The sequence below is a fragment of the Coprinopsis cinerea genome (genome assembly GCF_000182895.1).
Source record: "Coprinopsis cinerea okayama7#130 chromosome 7 map unlocalized cont3.7, whole genome shotgun sequence".
Classification (NCBI taxonomy): domain Eukaryota; kingdom Fungi; phylum Basidiomycota; class Agaricomycetes; order Agaricales; family Psathyrellaceae; genus Coprinopsis; species Coprinopsis cinerea.
The window spans coordinates 436,228-445,852 of record NW_003307538.1 but is presented as its reverse complement, the minus strand read 5'-3'; the positions used below and the strand labels follow the sequence as shown (position 1 = coordinate 445,852).

The 9,625-nt window shown below is 50.9% G+C and overlaps 1 protein-coding gene across 1 annotated transcript; it reads left to right on the top strand.

The window, feature by feature from the left end:
* Positions 1-7,369: 7,369 nt before the first annotated feature.
* On the top strand, positions 7,370-8,132 carry CC1G_03930 (hypothetical protein; the record flags this gene model as incomplete). Its single annotated transcript, XM_001830987.1, has 2 exons — positions 7,370-7,495; positions 7,554-8,132. 2 exons carry the CDS (start codon positions 7,370-7,372, stop codon positions 8,130-8,132), a joined length of 705 nt encoding a protein of 234 aa, XP_001831039.1.
* Between the last annotated feature and the right edge of the window lie 1,493 nt (positions 8,133-9,625).

Below are 9,625 nucleotides of genomic sequence, written 5' to 3'. Positions count from 1 at the left end.
TAACTTTCCTTCCCCCATACACCGATGTTTCCACTCGAACTTTTCGAGGCCACCATTGAACGCCTTGCTGCAGAAGGCACTCTCGATGACCTTTGTCTAGGGATGGTCAAGGGGTTTTAAAACCCCCAGGGTAGAGGCCAGGGGTAGAGGGGGGGTAGGGGTAAGGGTAGGTCTTTGGCTACCCTTGGCCAAACCCCTACCCCTAGCCGGGGGTAAGGGTTTTGATAAAAATCAGCCAAAACCTGCTTATTTCAAGATCTGTGTATAGTTTCTACCAAATAACTGCTGTATGAGTGATAAAACACATCAAAATATCCATATAAACTCCTGTAATTAATGATAACACTAAGGCCGTCGAGCGGCATGGCCCGCTACCTACGGCAATTTCTAATGGAGGGCCCAAGGGGGCCAGGCCATCCGCCGACCGACTTCGTCGCTCGGCTCCTGTCCTGGAGGCTGGTACAGAAGAATGGTAATAGTATTTCCAATGGACGAAGGGGTTTGAATGAAGGAGGAAAGGACAGGTAGGAGAGTCGCACAGTTACATAGCCACATTTGATCCGCGAACGGAATACGCCAAAAGTGAGGGAGTGGTTTTTTCGGTGTGGAGGTGTAAGACCCACTACCTAAAGGTAGCGGGGATTAGTGCCAAAATTCTAAAAACCCTTGGCCAAAACTCCCAGGGTTGGGGGGTAAGGGTACTACCCCTACCCCTGACTGAGGGGTAAGGGTTTACAGGGGTAGGGGTAAGGGTAGCTCTCAGTTTACCCGAGGGTACCCCTCGTCATTCCCTACCTTCGTCAATGCGCTCTCGCCAACAAGCAACTGGCTCGACTCTGCCAAAAGCAGATCTTCCACACGGTTGCACTGGTTCAAAAGCCAGTGCCACGATTGGTTTGGCCATCTGACTCGGAAGAGTGAGTTTCGTTGCCTCCACATCCGATAGAGCGATTCGCCAACGTGGTAAAGCAAAACCCCGCCATTGGGACGTACGTCCAGGAGTTGGAGATAGAAAGCATGCGCGACTACAACGTCGACGATGGCTTCACAGTTCTCGGCCATCTGCACCAAGTGGATATTAAACGCGCCACCCTTAAGCGGAATTTCAAAGCGTGGGAACGCGGAATTGGAAGGTCGCCGGAGGCGACGTTGGTTTGCTTCTTTTGTATCTTTTGTGTATGTATCTTTTGCTTCTCTCGCGTTGTGTTACTCGCTGTCGCCGTAGGCGACGTTGAGTGAGTGTGTCTCTCGCCGCAGGCGACTTCGGCTCGTCCGCGTCACATCACCTCAAAAAGATCGGTTTGGGCGGGATTGGGGTTTTGGCAGGGGTATGGACTAGAGGGCGGGGAAGGGATGCCCAGGTGAGTTCACGATTGTTTACCGTCGCAATCGTTTGTGTTATTTGCGGCGCCGGCCGCGACGGCTGGGGCTCCACCCCAGACCCGGTTGGGGGACTCTGTCCCCCAAACCCCCTGGTCTGCCGACAGCTTGTCTGCGACGCTGCAGACAGTGTCTGTGACGCTCTGGGGGATTCCCCCCAGACCCCCTTCTGTCTGCGACGCTCTGGGGGTTCCCCCCAGACCCCCTTGTGTCTGCGACGCGCTGGGGATTCCCCCCAGACCCCCTGGTTCGTTTTTCGAGCCTACAATACTGATGTTTTTGTTCTTGTAGAATAACATATCTATTGCATCACTCCGACCTGTATACTACCTCAACGAATACTATAAGAGAATTCGCTTTTCTTTACGCTTTCGCGCGAACTGTCTGGTGCAATGGAGAGGAGATGTTCAACTAGACTAGTGAGTTCATCTTGTCCATTCTGAATCTCCATGGTGAGAGTTGTGACCTGATTTACAATTGACAGATCCTGCATCGGCAATGATGGCTCGTGGATAGGAATAGTAGGCTCAGCAGAGGCAGTGGGTTAGCAGGTTCAGAGACGGAGATAGCAGGGTGGGAAGGAGGAATAGCAGGGTCCGAGTCATCGAGGATGATGATCATGCTTTCCTCGCCTCGTGGCAATGCTCGTCTGAAAGGGTTCTCTCGCTGAATGTCGTTGATGTAGTTACACCCGGAATGTGAATTTAGCTTACCTGCAATTGATCCAAATGTTTCACAAGTTCATATTGTTCTGCAACGATGGAGGCATCAGTCAGGCGAATAGGGCAAAAGGGTGAGAATGAGCTCGAAAAGCACAGTCCAGATTCCACAGAAATCAGGTACACTCAGCACTGGTTATCTGCGGAGCACTCAAAACTTCAAGCAGTCCAATTCAGCCTCCTTCAGATACAGAACCATCGCCTTACGGTCGTCCTCAGACAAACAGAGATAGCTGGGAGCCTCATCGGTGTCCGTAACAGGTTACAGAGCCGTCGTCGTGTGTGTGCATCTCGCGTTTGCGCGTTTGGCGGTTTAAGGCACATCCGCGGATACACCCGTACCCGTGACTGCGGGTACCTGCGACTCAAAAAGGCAAACCTGTATCCGCGGGTTTTACTTTCCCACGGGTACCCGCACTCGCGGGTACGGGTTTTTTGCAGGTTACCTGCGGGTTTTCCATAAAAATCACGGGTACCTGCGGAAAAATATGAAAAAATCCATACCTGTATCCGCGGGTTTAATTTCCCATGGGTACTCATACTCACGGATACGGGTTTTGCGGGTTTTCCCACGGGTAAACCTGCGAGTACGACAGGTATACTCGTACTCGTGCTCAGCCTTATGGCAGTTTCGAGGGCTTCGGTACGGCTTGGAGCTCTGGAATGGCATTCTTGTCAATCTTTCGCTTCCTCGCCATGGAGAAAAAGATGTAAAAGAAGGGAAACAAATCGATTCGGGGTCGATGGAGAGCGTACAGAAGAAATGTGCGACGACCCCAGCGACGCGACGCGACACGCCCAATGTTTGTCCATATTTACATCGAAATTCAGAAATAAATCGAATATTTTTAAGGGTGGTGAGTTTAATAATCGCACCAAGTCCACACCTTCACACTCGTGTTTGCGGATGGACCCCGACATGTCGGAATCCCTAAACCTTGGCATACCGTATCTCAACCATCACATCCTTGTCCCTTTACCACCTCAGCGACCTTCCCCCCACCTTTCTCCAGAGATTTAGCCACCTACAAAGGCTGACGGTCCTCGGCGTTCACCCGGACAGTTCCATTTGTCCCGCTACCGGCGAGTCATACATCAAGCTAAAGGAGCTGGAACTTCTGGACGAGACGGTTGGCTTTGCCGAACATTTCATCCTCCATCCGACTGCCCATACATTCGATATATCGGAAATCTCAAGTCTGAAGGTGGATTTTGGGATAAACGACGACGACCATGTCGTGGGTCGCATCCTGCATCTACCTGTGCAATTGGAAGAACTTGACCTGCATTTGTCCAGTGAGTACCTTAAATCTCGAACTCTTTGAAAGACTCACCGTTGATCGGTCTCAGAGAACTTCTCAGAATGGACTTGTCGCGGCAACGTCCTCAGCAGGCTTCCCCCTCCTTCTTTAAACACTCTTCGACGCATTGTGCTGTTTATCGACACTATAGACACTCCAGAGCTTCCACCCTACGCCGAATTTGTTCATGAACTCACCCGACTACAAGGCCAAAACGTTCTGGAGGAGTTGAGGATTACCGTCATGTGCCAATTCGACAGTGACCTCAATCTCGACCCAATACGGTGGAAGGAACTTGGTGATTTACTGTCGTCGGGATTCCCTTCCCTTCGGAAGCTGTCACTCCATGTGAAGGTGTCCATATTTGACGGTCCTTCACCCTTTGAGGAAGCCGCATGGAAACAGGTGATATTGGAAAAGATTCTCGATGAAAGCTTCGCTTTGATAGATCCTAACATTGAATTGATTACAAGTGCCCGGTGTAGGGAAATCTGAACGCCATGTGTGTGTGCATGCCAATAAATACTTTGATTCCGACAGATAGCACGTAGTAAGGGGTTCCCGCGTGCATCAAGTACAAGGTATAGTAAACGGGGTTATATTACCATTAACCAAAAGGATTGCCTACCCTACGCGGAACACATCGCCCAAACCTGCACGTAATGCAGACCCACCGCTGCCCATTTCCACCTTAAGAAGTTTCGGTAGCCACTGAACAAGATCTATCCCAGTGCGATGTGCTTGGAGATTCAAGTCCTCATCAAAGGTTTTAAATCTAGGGTGGGCACCTTGTCCTGCAAGCGGTGGGTGTCATGAAGGCATCTGATTGAGTTTCGCGGTGCCGTCCTGCTTAGCCCATGGATGTTACCGCTTGGAGGGTTGCGCTCAAGACCTCCGCATAGCATGAGTGGGTGCTCCCAAATTTTGGAGGCCTGAAGGCTAGCGTGTTATAGACAGGGCACTCAGTGGAATAACTCCAAGAATGATGTCTCGCAAGAGATAGGAAAGGTCCAAGCCTCATGAGCCAACGGACTCAGCTGGGAATTCTTGTGGCACCTTCATACATATCTCGGCTGAATGTCCATCCCCTACTACCACCACTGATATTCCAGCTGGCTATGTACATGCTTTTGACACTAGCCCGCGAGATCATTGTTGTTGTTCCAGCTGGAACCCGGCCGGAGGTTGAAGAAGAGCCAGGTGTTTCCGTAATCAAGGATGGATAGACCAACACTCGTAATTTAACCGTGCTCAGTCCGTATTATCCCAGCTCAACGATCTGGCCACATTACTTCCTGCTCAGCTGCGACATTCCCAAGGGTCAAGGCCAAAGTTGCCTCAGCTGAACAACCTTTTCTATTATCCTCGGACTTGGCTGGGACATCTACGAAGATCAGTGCTCCAATGGGAAACACCGCAGTTCAATTATCTCAGCTGAAATGGTTTCGAAAATATCTTCCGGCTCGAGAGGGATGTCTATCGGGACCCATGGGGGAGAAATGGCCATCAAGCGTGTCTCAGCTGAAGGACCTTTGGGAAAATCCCACACTCGGCTGGGACATCCACCAAGACCCGTAGTCAACCCAGGAGGCTATCATCGGAATTGTTCCAGCTGGAACCCAAGCTTATACTGCAACTAAATTGTATCAGCGGAGCGCCCTCTTGGATTATCCCAGATTGCAATTGAGTTGTCTCAGCCAAACTACCTCTTGGATTAACCCAGTGCTCAGCTGGGACATTAACCATGATCAACACTCCCCCTGGTTCGACGGGCCCTTGTTCAGCCTGTGAAAGAGAATCTTCAGCCGACTTCAACCCAGTTGTCTCAGCTGAGACTGGTTTCTGAATCTCCTCGCGCTCAGCTGGGGCATCCCACTTACACCAAGACCCATCGGACGGATAAGGGTTAGCTTTGTTGGCCGGATATCTATCCACCCTCGAGCAGATAGCTGGTCCTCTACCTGGCCCTCGACCAATTTGTCTCAGCTGAGACCACCTCTGACAGGTGTTGAGCTGAGACAACGCAGCCGCGGTTCTTGGGCCGGTTCCGGTTGTTGACGTCTATATTCGCTGTAACTTGCAGGTTCTAGGGGGGGTGGGGTGGTTGTGCTCAATGTCCCGGCCGAGTGGTAGGGTATGTTAGAGGAGGATTCAGCCGACACAACTGCGGTACCACGGGGTGGGTGCGTTCGATGTCCCGGCCGAGTGGGAGGGTATCTTCAAGGAATGTTCAGCCGAGACAACTCCCATGGACTATGGAAGGCTCTGCGAGATCATCAACGTCCATATTCGCGGAGCTGAATGGGAGGGTGTCTCTGACAGGCGTTGCGCTGAGACATTGCAGGGCAGGTTTTAGGGGGGTGGGGTGGTTGTGCTCGATGTCCCAGCCGAGTGGGAGGGCATCTTCAAGGAGGATTCAGCTGAGACAACTCCCATGGACTGTGGAAGGACCTGCGAGGAGGGTCGGTGGTCGTACTCGATGTTCCAGCCGGGGGTAGAGTATTTTCGAGGGGTTTTCAGCTGAGACAATGGGATTTACTTACGGCGTATAATTCTCCCCATTTATCAGCCAGGTCACGCGTGGACGGATAGGTAGGGATGGTCAAGGGGTTTTAAAACCCCCGGGGTAGAGGCCAAGGGTAGAGCGGGGGTAGGGGTAAGGGTAGGTCTCCGGCTACCCTTGGCCAAACCCCTACCCCCGGTCGGGGGTAAGGGTTTTGATAAAAATCAATCAAAACCCATTTATTTCAGCATCTATGTATATTTTCTACTAAATAACTGCTGTATGCGCAATAAAACACTTAAAAATATACATATAGACCAACTGTAAGTAATTGTTAGTGCCAAAATGATTAAAACCCTTGGTCAAAACCCCCAGGGTTGGGGGTAAGGGTACTACCCCTACCCCTGACTGAGGGGTAGGGGTTTTGGGGGGTGGGGGTAAGGGTAGGTGTCCGGCTACCCGGGGGTTACCCCTGTCCTTCCCTACGGATAGGCGAGGGTTGGAAGTGGGGGACAGGACGCTCCCATTCACGTTTTGGTTCTGAACTGTACAGTCTTTCTTCGTCAATTCGTTGTGCTTGATGTCCCAGCCGAGTGGGAGGGCATCTTCAAGGAGGATTCAGCTGAGACAACTCCCATGGACTGTGGAAGGACCTGCGAGGAGGGTCGGTGGTTGTACTCGATGTTCCAGCTGGGGGTAGAGTATTTTCGAGGGGCTTTCAGCTGAGACAATGGGATTTACTTACGGCGTATAATTCTCCCTATTTATCAGCCAGGTCACGCGTGGACGGATAGGCAAGGGTTGGAAGTGGGGGACAGGGCGCTCCCATTCAAGTTTTGGTCCCAGTCTGAACTGTACAGTCTTTGATTGTCAAATCGGCGACGGATAGCGGACAGTTGGCGCAGGCTGGCATCCACCGAGCCGTTCAGCTGAGACATCAGCATTGACACCAGGGCCTGGTGTGAAATACATATCACCAACCAGCTGGAACAAAAAATATGAAGGAAATAGAAGAGGCATTCAGCTGATACATACACATAGAACAAGGACCATTCTCAGCTGGGTCCGGTGAAGCAATTGGAAAGGGAATTCTCAAAGTCCTGCAAGACATATGATATGTACATATTCCTATGTATACATGTGTTATAGAAGTGTTCACACGTGAAATAATAACGCACCACACATGGTAGCAGATAAGCTGGACAAGCAACACGGATGGCTCTACAGTCCTTATCTCGGATACTATCACGAACATGCGAGGATACAAGGATCTTGTAGCTCCCATCTCCTGGAAACCGAAGGTGGGCTCGGCTGTACACTTGTGTGATGATGGCGTTGCGCTATCCAGAGATGTCGTCTGGATATAATCTGAAGCGGCGCCAAAGAATGAGGTAGTAGACCATACCTCAGCCTTCCACCCCAGAGCAAGGAACGCAGAAACTGCACTCGCACCGTAAGCTGCAACCATGCGATGGGGTATTGCCATATTTCTCCACTTCACGTTTACCCTTGTCGATGCAACAAAATGGCAAATTGGCTCGATTGTCAGGATTAAACCAATCCAATCGTTGAACCCGACGGAATCTCTTGTAGTATGTCATCCACCCTGGTTCCGAGTATGTACTCACTAATCTGACCACTTACTTCCAGAAATTTGTATTACCCCCAGGAAATTCGGGGAATGGCGCCGCGGAAACCCATCCCGGTATAATAGTTGGCAGCCCCATCGATGGTAACATCTGGCTGGTGAATGTAATCAGCACACACCCTTGCCCGGATCTGAATCCTCATATAAACGCTGCATTTATAAATCCGATGTTCAAACCAACCTCTGCTGTGATAACCCGTCCGCCAATGAAGTTTCCCGGCGCTCGTCTAGCTTTCTGGAATCGCCGAAAGTTCCCTCCAGTCGACATCACTGTCGTTAACATTATCAAGAAAGCTACGCAAGATTTTGTTACCTTCAAGACCACAGGACAAAAGCCACCCGGCTCCCTTTTCACCGGCAATGGGTTGGAAATGAAGCACGACAAGCAACCAACACCACCTCCCTCACCAGGTGGAAGTTCGGCAAAGCAAAAGCACGAAGACGACAACACGGATGACAGAGATCCAAAGCGACAAAAGAAGGAAGCAGACAAAGGTCCTGGAAGCGCCCGGAATTCCGGGGGAACACCATCAACGAGCAAGCTACAGTCTGGTCCTCCGCACAAAAAACGCTCCGAGTAGGCCTTACAAACTGTTGCCAAAGCACCCATCGATGAAGAAGAAGGGAATCCCTCCAAAAATATTGCCCAGGGGCCTGCGTGGAACGCGCGTCGAAGCATTTCCCGTTCACAAAACTGCTGTTGGATTGACAAGGAAGAGCGGGGGGCCGGCCAAATTTGGTTACAGGAATGATCCGACACTCGGCAGATCGACGCACAAGTTCCAATTCCCCGCCCCATCGAGAGGATATGTTCGTCGTCAACGTTTATCTCAACAAGGGAGATATACAGTGTCGTACCAGGGAAATGTCAAGGGGCCTGGTGGATTATATGGGACCAGTATTCACAGACTTCCTAGGTCAAGGAGCGCGAGGCAGCGACGGGGACGCTGAAGGGTTAGATGCTGCCGAGCGTAACCGCGATGGATGTGTCTGATAGATGATGAAGGGAATTAGTAAATATCGCAGTCGCCTGGAGTCTTCACCGCCCATCCCCCATCGGTTGGAATTTCACGGTCTCCATTGGACCATGCAGATCGACGGGCGCTGTTCTGAAATCTTTGAGGCAAAGGTCACATAATTTGTAGGCATCCAGCATCCACAGAGGCTCGAGAATCCATCTACAAAGCTAGATGCCCTCGCACTCGAAAGGAAGAATGAGTGGGAAAGGCACAAAGTCTCCTGCGGGCATTTGAAATCGGCGGGCGCTGTTCTGAGGTCTTCGAGACAAAGTTCACATAATCTGTAGGTGTTCAATGTCTACAGAAGATGAAGAATACATAAGAATATGTCCACACTTACACACAAGACCACATGGTCTCCACCTCAAAGAAGAGATCTTCTCTCTTGGCACCTGCCACCTACTGATCGAAAGGTAACGGTCAAAGGAGAAGTTCGAAAAAGAATTGGACTTGCAAGATGCAGATGTGTTTATGATTTATCTGTAGACTGTCCACTTTAGGCACCTGCGACAGGTTCCAGTGTGTCTCCGGATGAGATGATCGGCGCCTACAAAGGCAACGATCTTCAAGCTTCAAGCCTCAAGCCTCGTGCAGATGCTTGAGGGCGTTAGGAAACATCCATTATTAGAGCCGATGGATAATTCCGATCATTGCACATGAATCTGTCCACAGTTTGTACTCGAACACATAGCACTCGGTATTCTGGGACCTTGTAACACCGGAGGCTTACAGCGCAGTCCCACACACTCATATACCCGATGGTGGCTGAAGAGCTTAGCTCTTCAGTCATGCTACCTTTTGGTGTAGCGGCAAAGTGCGTCGGCTTGCTGTCTTACAGACCTCCAGGCGACAGACCTACTTTGCTTTCCCCCCTATTTTCCCACTTGATCTTCTAGAGGCTACCATCGAGCGCCTCGCAGGCCAGGGGACACTTGATGACCCGCGTCAGTGCGCCCTGACCAACAAGCAACTCAACCATCTTTGCCGAAGCACATCTTTAGGACCATTAAGGTCATCCTAGACGAAGATAGCACCCAACATCCACTCGAACGTTT